A 13,461-nucleotide genomic window follows, 5' to 3' on the forward strand; every position below is an offset into this window, starting at 1 on the left:
TGTAGCCCACCAGGTTCCTCTGTCCATGGGGTTCTCCAAGCAAGAACACTGGAGTGGGCTACCATTCCCTTCTCCAAGGGATTTTCCCAACCCAGGGACTGAACCTGGGTCTCCTGCATTGCAGGCAGATTCTTTACCATCTAAGCCACTATTTTTTTTTAATCTGGCATAACTATATTTACTTAATATTTTAAAAACAGATTTACGCTTTAATCGTATCTAGCCTTGGCTTCCCTGGTGGCTCAGATGGTAAAGAGTCTACCTGCAGTGCAGGAGACCCAGGTTTGATCCCTCCATTGGGAAGATCCCTTGGAGAAGGAAATGGCAACCCACTCCACTATTCCTGCCTGGAAAATCCTATGGATGGAGGAGGCTGGTAGGTTACAGTCCGTAGGGTCGCAGAGTCAGACATGACTGAGTGACTTCACTTAGCCTTGTTTTAAGCAAAACTATCCAAGAGACCACAAGTTGGAATCAAGACTGCCGGGAGAGATATCAATAACCTCAGATATGCAGATGACAACACCCTTATGGCAGAAAGTGAAGAGGAACCAAAAGCCTCTTGATGAAAGTGAAAGAGGAGAGTGAAAAAGTTGGCTTAAAGCTCAACATTCAGAAAACAAACATCATGGCATCTGGTCCCATCACTTTCTGGGAAATAGATGGGGAAACAGTGGAAACAGTGTCAGACTTCATTTTTGGGGGCTCCAAAATCACTGCAGATGGTGACTGCAGCCATGAAATTAAAAGACGCTTACTCCTTGGAAGAAAAGTTATGACCAACCTAGATAGCATATTCAAAAGCAGAGACATTACTTTGCCGACTAAGGTCCATCTAGTCAAGGCTATGGTTTTCCCAGTAGTCATGTATGGATGTGAGAGTTGGACTATAAAAAAAGCTGAGTGCCGAAGAATTGATGCTTTTGAACTGTGGTGTTGGAGAAGACTCTTGAGAGTCCCTTGGACTGCAAGAAGATCCAACCAGTGCATCCTAAAGGAGATCAGTCCTGGGTGTACATTGAAAGGACTGATGCTAAAGCTGCAACTCCAATACTTTGGCCACCTCATGCGAAGATTTGAGTCATTGGAAAAGACTCTGATGCTGGGAGGGATTGGGGGCAGGAGGAGAAGGGGACGACCGAGGATGAGATGGCTGGATGGCATCACTGACTCGATGGACATGAGTCTGGGTGAACTTCGGGAGTTGGTGATGGACAGGGAGGCCTGGCGTGCTGTGATTCATGGGGTCACAAAGAGTCGCACAAGACTGAGTGACTGAACTGAACTGAACTGATCCAAGAGATCATGAGTTTGGAAGTTCTACTTTACTTTTTCTAGCACACTGAAACACATGCAGAACTATTGAAATAAAAAAGCTTTGCTTACTTAACAACATATAGAATCATCTCACCCACCACATGTGGTCCAAAGGTTCTGGGGGTGAGGCTGACACTGAACGCTGGGATGCCTGAGCGTTCAGTGTCAGCTGAACGTGAGTGTCCTGAGCAACCCACGGGATGCTGAGTTTATTCCCTGGCCCCTGCCCCTTATTCACATTATGCATGAGAAAAGTAGGGCTGTGCTGCCAAGGTTAACAGGTATTTATGGCAGAATCAGGACCAAAAGCACAGAAGGAATTCTCTGGTGGGTGCTTATTCCTGCACAGATCTTTTCCCCTCCAACTGGGAGCAAAGCTGTATGAAGGGTCTAATGTTGCTACATAACCTGTTGTTTGTTCTTGTTTAGTCACTCAGTCGTGTCTGACTCTTTTGTGACCCCATGGACAGTGGCCCAGCCAACCAGCTCCTCTGTCCCTGGGATTCCTGGCAAGAATACTGGAGTGGTAACCAGCGATTTTCCCCTTCAGTTCAATTAGGCAGTTCTCCTGTTTTCCTTTCCATGTAAATAGCTGGCAGCTGGCAATACATCTGAAAATCCTCATTATTGAAAGTCACTCAGTCGTGCCTGACTCTTGACGACCCCATGGACTATACAGGCCATGGAATTCTCCAGGCCAGATTACTGGAGTGGGTAGCCTTTCCCTTCTCCAGGGGCCCTTCCCAACCCAGGGATCGAACCCAGGCTTCCTGCATTGCAGGTAGATTCTTTACCAGTTGCGCCACCAGGGAAGCTCAGTCAATACAGTGTGAGCCTTCCCAGCCCCAGATTCCTCTGCAGCAGGGTTAAGGCACGTGACCCGCACTGGCCAATCAGCTGTGCCTCACACGAGTGAGCCCGGCAGTGAGCCCAGTGGAGGCACCGCCCTCTGGTAGGTCTGAGTTAGAAGGCCTTCCAGCCTTCAAGGCTGGCAGTGTCCACGTTCCCGGCATCCAGGCCTAAACGTGATGTGATAAGAGCTGAGCTGCAGTGGCCGCGAGAAGGAGCTGCCACAGGGAAGCAAGTGAAATAGATTCTTTCTGCTGGAGCCTTTTGGATTTCTCTAGGAGCTACCTGCTAGCCCTTACGAATCCCTCTAGCGTGAAGTCGTCAGAGTGGATTCCAATGGGAACTGATAACTTTACCCAGCACATCTTCTTATAGCCACAGTCTTCTGCAGAGACGTTCTTAATGCCAAGTTCAACCTCGCTTTCCTCACCAGAGTTAGTTGGTGGTTACAATAGAAGTTGCCTGAGACTCTTTCAGTAAAATACAACTGCATGACTGATTATGGATCCCAGCTATTTATTTAATAAGAATCTAATTTCTATAGCCTCATTAGACCTTATTATTAATTTATAAAAATTCAATTTTAAGCACTAACCACCTTAAAATAGTGATTTTGAATTAGAAATATCTATGCCACTTATGGCACCCCACTCCAGTACTCTTGCCTGGAAAATCCCATGGATGGAGGAGCCTGGTGGGCTGCAGTCCATGGGGTCGCTAAGTCGGACATGACTAAGTGAATTTGCTTTCATCTTTCATGCACTGGAGAAGGAAATGGCAGCCCACTCCAGTGTTCTTGCCTGGAGAATCCCAGGGACGGGGGAGCCTGGTGGGCTGCTGTCTATGGGGTTGCACAGAGTCGGACACGACTGAAGTGACTTAGCAATAGCAATGCCACTTAAGTGTTTTGGATCCTCCAAACCCAGGACTGTGTGGCAGAAATGATATTATTTGTACACATAATTACTGATTTTGTAAGAATTCTCATAAAACATTTCTGCAATACATGGTAACCAGTCTCTAATATATAGCTATATACAGCTTACATAAGCTTAAATACTGAATTTTTAATACAGACTAAGTTTTTCTTAATAATTGTAAAATTGTCACTTACTTTAACTTTTGAGTTGAATGTGTCCAGAATCAAGAAAACCAGAACTAATTCTCACTACCAATTGTATCTACTGTCATGTTATGTGTGGGGAGAATATCATTTGCCTGTGTGTTGTGATACTTTATTGTGTAATAAAAGGCTTCAAGGGGTCACAAACACTATTAAATGATGCATGGGAATGGTCATTTTTAAGTGATGATGATACTGAGGACTTTCAATCTGTTATCAAAAGACAAAGTTAAAAAACTAACAGTGTGTATATATATATATATAATGTATATGTATGCACATATCTAAGTATATATGTATATTACATATACATACATGTGTATGTATATGTGTGTGTGTGTGTATACATATATGTATATATGTACATATATAAGTGTATATATATATGTGTATATTTCTAATACTCTGTAAGAGTTAAAGATATAAAAAGGAAGGAATGAAGAATTAAATCCTGGAAAAACCAATATTCAGGAAATTGGTGAAGGAACTCCAGTCAGGAAACCACAGTGATATAGAACAATAGAAGAGTGGGATTGGAGAAGCCAAGGAGAGAATTACAAGTTTGCCAGTAAATACTAAATCAGTCACTGTGTGGCTAAATGTCTCTACCTCCCAGCTAAGCTCCCTCCCACAGCTTCCTGAGGCAGGGGCAAGGTTTGAGGAGAACTGCCAAATTCTTTATGAGAAGTCTACCTAGAAATGAGTGGATGATACTCCTGGGTAGAGAAAAGATGTAAAAGGGACTGCTTCTTACCACTAAATTCAAGGGGGAGGCGGGAAATAAAGGAAACAAAACAAAAATACCTAAGTGTGATTTTCCACGAGTACTGACCCTCCAAGAGTTTGAAGGAATGAAATGAATAAAGGCCCTTCCCAGGCAGGAGATCTGGACAGTGTACTGAAACTCCAAGAGTTTAGGTAACGACAACTCTGGAAACCACTTACAAATCGTTCACTAAAAATCTCCTCAGATTGAGGTCTGGCTAATGAAGCTTTGGCCACCTGATGCAAAGAACCGGTTTTTTCACTGGAAAAGACCCTGATGCTGGGAAAGATTGAAGGCGGGAGGAGAAGGGGACGACAGAGGATGAGATGTTTGGATAGCATCACCAACTTGATGGACGTGAGTTTGAGTGAACTCCAGGAGTTGGTGATGGGCAGGGAGGCCTGGCGTGCTGCAGTCCACGGGGTCACCAAGAGTCGGACACGATTGAGCGACTGAACTGATGAAGCTTCGAATTTTTAGAGGCATAATTTAAGTGCAAGTTAAATAAAAGTCATAATATTACAAAAGATAGGACATGTCCAGAAAATATATTTTAGTTGGAGACCTCCAAACGAGAGTTTGAGGACTAACAAGGGCAATGGCAGCAGAGATACCCTGGCAGCCTCTTCTCATGTCTCAGCTGGGTTTTAGTCTGGGTACTTATAAGGGGTTTGGACAGCAGCTGAGGCTCCAGGAGGCTCTAAAATATGAACCCTTCACCAAGCAAGCAACATACATGAGTGAGGAAGTCCACAGCCCTCCACAGGAGAGCTACCAGTTCCAGTGGAAAAAAAAATGCTTATTTTCAATAGTCATATAGGCAATCCTGAAACAGGTTAAGTCTGGATAATCCTGGACATACTGGAAGATCAGCAGCTGAAGTGGAAAGAGCATATCTACTTTATATATTGAAAACTGCTAGCTTAAACTGTAGTTACAGCTTATCTTGAAAGATGAAATTTCAGTGGTTTTTATAAGCTGCAAAATTTGGTAGTGTTATACTACCAAAGAAGGCTTGGTCAGACTTTAAAAGGTCCAGGATCTTTTGTGAACTGGAAGCCTGGGTTTGAACCCTACCTCCATCTCACTGGCTTTGTGATCTTGTTAAGGTTACTTAACCTCTCTGACCCCAGGTTTCCTCGAGTATAAAGGAATAATAATTATAAGGTTGTGACGGATTACATAAGAAAATTATACAGCACATTTAGCAAGAGCCTGCTATGCTTAATACTCATAAAGATAATTTGAATTATTTTCTGAAGAAGTAGAAAGACTGTATTTCATAGTATGTGCAAAAATCAAATATTTATAAACATTTAAAATAATGATTAACGTTTTTGGACACTTTTAGATGCCAGTAAGAATAATAAACAAATGTCTTTATTAGGTCTTAAGTCATCAAGTCCTTATTAAGAAATGTCATGCCTGTTGCTTTGTACCTCCCCCACCAGCCCAGAAATGATACCTTGTTTGATTTTCAGTGATATATTTGACAAGTTTACTTTCCCTACAAGTCCCACCCACTAGTGATACATCTGTAAAGTAGGTGTCTTTTCATGTCCAGGAAATAACTGACCTTGGTGACCGGGGCTTTTTCACCAGCTTGAGTTCTGGAGAGCTGACTGCTCCCAAGGCTTGTTGCTTTTTTCTGGAAAAAAAAAAAAGAAAGAAAATATTAGCTTCAGTGGGGGAAGATACCTTAACAATGTGGTCAAGCGCAAATTTTTCTATCAATACAAATATCTTTTCAAGCAAAATTCAGACTAATATACTCAATGCTAAGCACACAAAAAGTGAAACAAGTTTTTTATTTTTTATATCTTAGCCTGCTGCTAAGTCACTTCAGTCGTATACAACTCTGTGCAACCCCATAGACGGCAGCCCACCAAGCTTCCCCATCCCTGGGATTCTCCAAGCAAGAACACTGGAGTGGGTTGCCTTTTCCTTCTCCAATGCATGAAAGTGAAAAGTGAAAGTGAAATCGCTCAGTCGTGTCTGACTCCTAGAGACCCCACGGACTGCAGCCTACCAGGCTCCTCTGCCCATGGGATTCTCCAGGCAAAAGTACTGGAGTGGGGTGCCATTGCCTTCTCCTATGTTAGCCTGAAGACTATATAAATATTAAAAAGACAGAGTGCATTGAATAAATTGCAATTGTTCAATAGTCAGTGGTTTTGGAAAACTGCCAAATTCCTCACATGGGCAGGGGCCATTTTCCACCGCCACACATTCCCAGAACAGCATCACTCACTGGGACAGGGTGTGTTCTTTCTCTCTTACCCTGAGCACTGCAGAGCAGGCGTTAGCACAGCCTGCAGAGGGTGACTCAGCAGCAAGGATCAGAGATGCAATCCTATGTCTAAGAAACTTATCTTAGGGAAATAATAGTATAACAGCAAAAGTCTTTTTTTTCTTCACAGATATTCATCACAATATTCTGACTTCAAAAGGCAAAAAACAATATGGGTAATAATGAATGTTTACTGAGTTCTTTATTACCTATAGTGTTTTTTGAAGTTAGAATACGATGATGAATAATAATGAATGTTTATTGAGTTATTGGGCTTCCCTGATAGCTCAGCTGGTAAAGAATCCGCCTGCAATGCAGGAGACCCTGGTTCAATTCCTGGGTTGGGAAGATCCGCTGGAGAAGGGGTAGGCTGCCCACTCCAGTATTCTTGGGCTTCCCTTGTGCCTCAGTCAATCTAATCACACTGACTGACTGAGCCACAAGGGAAGCCCGAGACTCTGCACAAAGACATCACCAGATGGTCAACACCGAAATCAGATTGATTATATTCTTTGCAGCCAAAGATGGAGAAGCTCTATACAGTCAGCAAAAACAAGAGCAGGAGCTGACTGTGGCTCAGATCATGAACTTCTTATTACCAAATTCAGACTTAAATTGAAGAAAGTAGGGAAAACCACTAGATCATTCAGGTATGACCTAAATCAAATCCCTTATGATTATACAGTGGAAGTGAGAAATAGATTTAAGGGCCTAGATCTGATAGATAGAGTGCCTGATGAACTATGGAATGAGGTTCGTGATATTGTACAGGAGACAGGGATCAAGACCATCCCCATGGAAAAGAAATGCAAAAAAGCAAAATGGCTGTCTGAGGAGGCCTTACAAATAGCTGTGGAAAGAAGAGAAGCAAAAAGCAAAGGAGAAAAGGAAAGATATAAGCATCTGAATGCAGAGTTCCAAAGAATAGTAAGGAGAGATAAGAAAGCGTTCCTCAATGATCAATGCAAAGAAATAGAGGAAAAGAACAGAATGGGAAAGACTAGAGATCTCTTCAAGAAAATTAGAGACACCAAGGGAACATTTCATGCAAAGATGGGCTCGATAAAGGACAGAAATGGTATGGACCTAACAGAAGCAGAAGATATTAAGAAGAGGTGGCAAGAATACACAGAAGAACTGTACAAAAAAGATCTTCAAGACCAAGATAATCATGATGGTGTGATCACTCACCTAGAGCCAGACATCCTGGAATGTGAAGTCAAGTGGGCCTTAGAAAGCATCACTATGAACAAAGCTAGTGGAGGTGATGAAATTCCAGTTGAGCTATTTCAAATCCTGAAAGATGATGCTGTGAAAGTGTTGCACTCAATATGCCAGCAAATTTGGAAAAGTCAGCAGTGGTCACAGGACTGGAAAAGGTCAGTTTTCATTGCAATCCCAAAGAAAGGCAATGCCAAAGAATGCTCAAACTACCACACAATTGCACTCATCTCACATGCTAGTAAAGTAATGCTCAAAATTCTCCAAGCCAGGCTTCAGCAATACGTGAACCGTGAACTTCCAGATGTTCAAGTTGGTTTTAGAAAAGGCAGAGGAACCAGAGATCAAATTGCCAACATCCGCTGGATCATCAAAAAAGCAAGAGAGTTCCAGAAAAACATCTATCTTTGCTTCATTGACCACGCCAAAATCTTTGACTGTGTGGATCACAATAAACTGTGGAAAATTCTGAAAGAGATGGGAATACCAGACCACCTGACCTGCCTCTTGAGAAACCTATATGCAGGTCAGGAAGCAACAGTTAGAACTGGGCATGGAACAACAGACTGGTTCCAAATAGGAAAAGGAGTACGTCAAGGCTGTATATTGTCACCCTGCTTATTTAACTTATATGCAGAGTACATCATGAGAAACACTGGGCTGGAAGAAGCACAAGCTGGAATCAAGATTGCCGGGAGAAATATCAATAACCTCAGATATGCAGATGACACCACCCTTATGGCAGAAAGTGAAGAGGAACTCAAAAGCCTCTTGATGAAAGTTAAAGTGGAGAATGAAAAAGTTGGCTTAAAGCTCAACATTCAGAAAATGAAGATCATGGCATCTGGTCCCATCACTTCATGGGAAATAGATGGGGAAACAGTGGAAACAGTGTCAGACTTTAGTTTTTTGGGCTCCAAAATCACTGCAGATGGTGATTGCAGCCATGAAATTAAAAGACGCTTACTCCTTGGAAGGAAAGTTATGACCAACCTAGATAGCATATTGAAAAGCAGAGACATTACTTTGCCAACAAAGGTCCGTCTAGTCAAGGCTATGGTTTTTCCTGTGGTCATGTATGGATGTGAGAGTTGGACTGTGGAGAAAGCTGAGTGCCAAAGAATTGATGCTTTTGAAGTGTGGTGTTGGAGAAGAGTCTTGAGAGTCCCTTGGACTGCAAGGAGATTCAATCAGTCCATTCTGAAGGAGATCAGCCCTGGGATTTCTTTGGAGGGAATGATGCTAAAGCTGAAGCTCCAGTACTTTGGCCACCTCATGAGAAGAGTTGACTCATTGGAAAAGACTTTGCTGCTGGGAGGGATTGGGGGCAGGAGGAGAAGGGGACGACAGAGGATGAGATGGCTGGATGGCATCACGGACTCAATGGACGTGAGTCTGAGTGAACTCTGGGAGTTGGTGATGGACAGGGAGGCTTGGCGTGCTGCTATTCATGGGGTCACAAAGAGTCGGACATGACTGAGCGACTGAACTGAACTGAACTGAACTGTGGCTCAGCTGGTAAAGAATCTGCATGCAATGTGGGAGACCTGGGTTCAGTTCCTGGGCTGGGAGATCCCCTGGAGAAGGGAAAGGCTACCCACTCCACAAGGCCTTCCCTGCTAGCTCAGTTGGTAAAGAATCTGCCTGCAATGCAGGAGAACCCAGTTCAATTCCTGGGCTGGGAAGATCCCTGGAGAAGGGAAAGGCTACCCACTCCAGTATTCTGGCCTGGAGATTCCATGGACTGTATAGTCCATGGGGGTCTCGAAGAGTCAGACACAACTGAGTGACTTTCATTTCATTTTCACTGCACATTGAGTTCTTACCATGTATCAGGTAATTCTTCTATCAAAACAATTGAATTATAGATAATAATAAAATAATGCTCTAATGATACAATATATTACAGTACTATTGTAAGTGCTCTAAGCATCATCATGTGTAACGTGTATAACATCATATAACAGGTATAACATGATATAATATGTAACATGTATCATGTGTAACAAGTTAGTTAATTTTAAAATTACACAGTATAAAGCTATTACTATTGTTATCCCCATTTTATGGGTAAGGAGATGGAGGAATGGGGTGAGTATATAACTTGGCCGTGGTCACAGCTCGTAAAAAGCAACATGTCTATTTCAGACCTTATTCTCTCACCTACCTACACTGCCTCCCACATAAGAGGTCATGCTATGAACAGGTATAGGATGAAATGTCATGTGGTTGTTTAAAGATCATGTTTAGAAGAACACTGCATTAAGTGAAAATATTGAACTTGTATTTTACATAAAGAAAAGCCACATTATAAAGTAACATGTGTAGTATGATCTCTGAAGTTCATATGGGGTTATTTTCTGATAGTGGGGTTAAGAGTGCTTCCTTGTGTGTTTTTTTTTTTTTTGTATTTTCTTATATAACTACTGGGAGAAGGCAATGAGACTCCACTCCAGTACTCTTGCCTGGAAAATCCCATGGACGGAGGAGCCTGGTGGGCTGCAGTCCATGGGGTTGCTAAAAGTTGGACACGACTGAGCGACTTCACTTTCACTTTTTACTTTCATGCATTGGAGAAGGAAATGGCAACCCACTCCAGTGTTCTTGCCTGGAGAATCCCAGGGACGGTGGAGCCTCATGGGCTGCCGTCTATGTGGTTGCACAGAGTTGGACACGACTGAAGCGACTTAGCAGCAGCAGTGGCTTATAAATACTTAAGTGACAAAAGGATAATAAACAAGGCGGGAAGATGAAACATACAGTTGCTTTCTCCACAAGGACTTGATATCTTGTATCTTTTACTTATGAGTTTTACTTATGTATTTCAGAGAAGCAAGCATATAAAGTTTATAATGCAACATGGCAAGATTATGATCCAGTATCTATAAAACATGAAGCATGTACTATAAGCATTGAATACATAGGAGGGGTTATCATGCAGATTAGGTAATATATAACACTGTAAAGAGTTACATTTCCACTTACACACAACTTTGGACACTTTTTGAAAAATATATAATTGAGAAGAATTTGGTTGAATTCTTTAACATTTAGAAGATATTCAGCAAAATTTATATTGTTTAACTTTGTGAAACAGTCTGCCACAATTTGAGCTGAAGTTTGAGCTGAAGCCTTGTTTCCCTTCAGGGCAAATACTGTCTTAGCAAGCGGAAAAGATGAAACTCAGCTTACTGTCCTCAAAGTCCAATGGTTATGTGTCCACTGGTTGGCCATTCTCAGAGCCCTGTAGAGTGCCCACTGATCAACAGGGTGGACATGTTTTAATGGGTGTCTGAGGGTCTTCAGAGGCCTCTGCAGGGGCCCCAGGCTCCAAAGTATCACCTGTAAACTAAATAGTCTTTCCCAAGCATTCAAGCACTACCATCAACCAGAGGAAGAAAAAAATCCTAGATAAATGTGATAGAAATTAAAGAGGGCTTCCCTGGTGGCTCAGATGGTAAAGAATCTCCCTGCAATGCAGGAGACCTGGGTTTGATCCCTGGGTGAAGATCCCCTGGAGAAGGGAATGGCGACCAAGTCCAGTATTTTTGCCTGGAGAATACCAGGGACAGAGGAGCCAAGCAGGCTACAGTCCATGGAGTTGCAAAGGGGCGGGAATGTCTGAGGGACTAACACTTTCACTAAAAAATTAGTACTTTGGGTGTGATATGGGAGATGGTAAAAGGAGGGGATGGCCCAAGTTTTATCCATATCACAAGTCTCTTTTCTAAACATAAGCTAAACAAATAGCTTCTGATAATCATAGTGCATAACATGGATTCTGTGTAAGGGGTTGGATATAAAAATGAAGACAAGCATATAGCATTGGGGATATTCATTATACTTTCATTTTCCATTTCAACGTCCTCATTTCCAGTGAGGAGACTGAAGCCTGGAAAAGTCCAATCATTGTCCACTGCTCCAGCCATTAACTTGTGGTCTCAGCTGTAATCAGGGAAGGTCATGTTACCATCCTGCACTAACTGCAGCTCCAATTCTCACATGAGAATGCACATACCAGACCCAGATTTATCTGTAAATGACTTCTACTCCACCCGTTAGATAAGATTTGCCCACAAAAATTAAAAACTTTTGGCTGAGTTATGAAACCACTAAGTTAAAAATAACTTAATACACATGCTGTTTTTTTTTAATTTAACATACATAATGATTTTTATTTTACCTGTGTATAAACTTAATGTTTATTTAAAGGGTAATTTAAAAATTATTATTAAATTCAGTATCTTTTAACTCAACGGAGGATGGATATCTCAGCTTTCCTGTGGGTATGACCTTGCTCTGTTCTTTGAGACAACTGAATTACCTAGTTTACAAAGGACCAATTTAGTTTAGCTCAAACAGGAGTAGAATTTGTAAAAAAAATGATCTTCCATTATGTAATATTTATAGAGCTCTTAATAATGTCAGGCACTTGAAACACAGCACAAAAGCTTAGATATGCACACGTATACCACAGCACAGACCCCTTATTCTCAGATTTGTATTGTTATGCATTGTTTTGGCTGTTACATGACATGGTTCTCTCTTCAGCTGTATTTGACTTCACGCATCCCTTTACTCCAGGCTTCCCTCGTAGCTCATTCAGTAAAGAATCTGTCTGCAATGCAGGAGACCCAGGTTCTATTCCTGGGTCAGGAAGACCCCCTGGAGAAGGAAATGGCAACCCACTCCAGTATTCTTGCCTGGAGAATCCCACAGACAGAGGACCCTGGCAGGCTACAGTCCATGGGGTCCCAAGCCTTGGATACAACTTAGCGACTAAACCACCCACCACCACCATCCCTTTACTCACTGGACGTTTACTGAACCCTGGCTAGAAGCCTGGTCCTATTCTAGGCAGTGGTGATATAATGACCAATTGAACAAAATCAGGTCTTACTCCTGTACTGCTTACATTCCAGTAAGAGGACTCGGACGCTAAATTAGTCAATAAAAACCAAGATGGTTTCAGAGAGTGAAGAGTGTTGTAAAGATAATAAAACAGGGTCATGTAACAGAGAGGAGCTGGCTGAGGGTTCCTTCAGACAGGATAGACAAAGAAGTGACATTTGACTGAGATCTGACTATAAATAAATCAAGCATAAAGTGTGGCACAGGGGAAGGGAGGCACGGATAAAGGTCCTGGGCTGGGTTTAGCAAGCTGGAAGAACAGAAAGAAGTCCCTGCCGCTGAAGCAAGGTGGGAACCGGCATACATGGAACACGGTAATACAGGATGCTGAATCAAGATGCTTAGTCCGAAGGGATGTGGGTTCACGACCGACCCACAGGCAGGCGGGCTGGGATCACCAGTTTCTTCCAGCCTCGGCTGGCTTCCTGCCTTCTCTGGGTACGTACCATCTAGTCCTTGGGAGTCTTTCTTGTCTCTGTGGGAAAAGTTCTCAAAAGTCCCTTGGCTTCACGTCACCGTGAACTTATCTTGGGCAGTCTTCCTCACCCTCACCCCCTCTACCCACCTCGACATCAGCATCAGTCCTTAGAAATCCCACTCTGGCCTGGAAACGTGTCTCACTCAGCTAGTCTGCACAGTCACAGCTCTGACAGGGCTAGGTCTACCCTCGGAAAGAATGGAATTCATTTACTCACAGTAAGGGAAAACTCAGAACAAGCTCACTCCCATAGGATTCTGCCTTTGTCTTAACACACAGACATGCTCTGGTATCTATAAACAATTAAGCTGTTACATGAGAACACCAGTACCAGGATAATTCAAAGTTTCACTAATTCTTCTTCGAGGCCACTGAACAGATTTTCGCTTGCCATTCAACCGCATTCCTCCTAACATTTACGAGCACATCTCTGTTTTACTTAAGTTTTATAGAAAGGAAATGGTCAGGAACGGTCTGCCCCTCGTCTGTGGCTGAGTCACTCTTCC

The 13,461-nt window shown here is 42.6% G+C and overlaps 1 protein-coding gene across 12 annotated transcripts in view; it reads right to left on the bottom strand.

Moving 5' to 3' along the window:
* Positions 1–13,461, bottom strand: part of CAST (calpastatin) — a 136,730-nt gene that overhangs the window by 88,939 nt on the left and 34,330 nt on the right. For all 12 annotated transcript variants that reach the window (XM_040239384.1, XM_040239383.1, XM_040239382.1 and 9 more), the window contains exon 3: positions 5,632–5,703. In XM_040239384.1, coding sequence (XP_040095318.1) covers positions 5,632–5,703 — 72 coding nt within the window. The remainder of the gene's footprint in view (positions 1–5,631; positions 5,704–13,461) is intronic.

This window comes from Oryx dammah, unplaced genomic scaffold, assembly GCF_014754425.2.
Source record: "Oryx dammah isolate SB20612 unplaced genomic scaffold, SCBI_Odam_1.1 HiC_scaffold_5, whole genome shotgun sequence".
NCBI lineage: Eukaryota > Metazoa > Chordata > Mammalia > Artiodactyla > Bovidae > Oryx > Oryx dammah.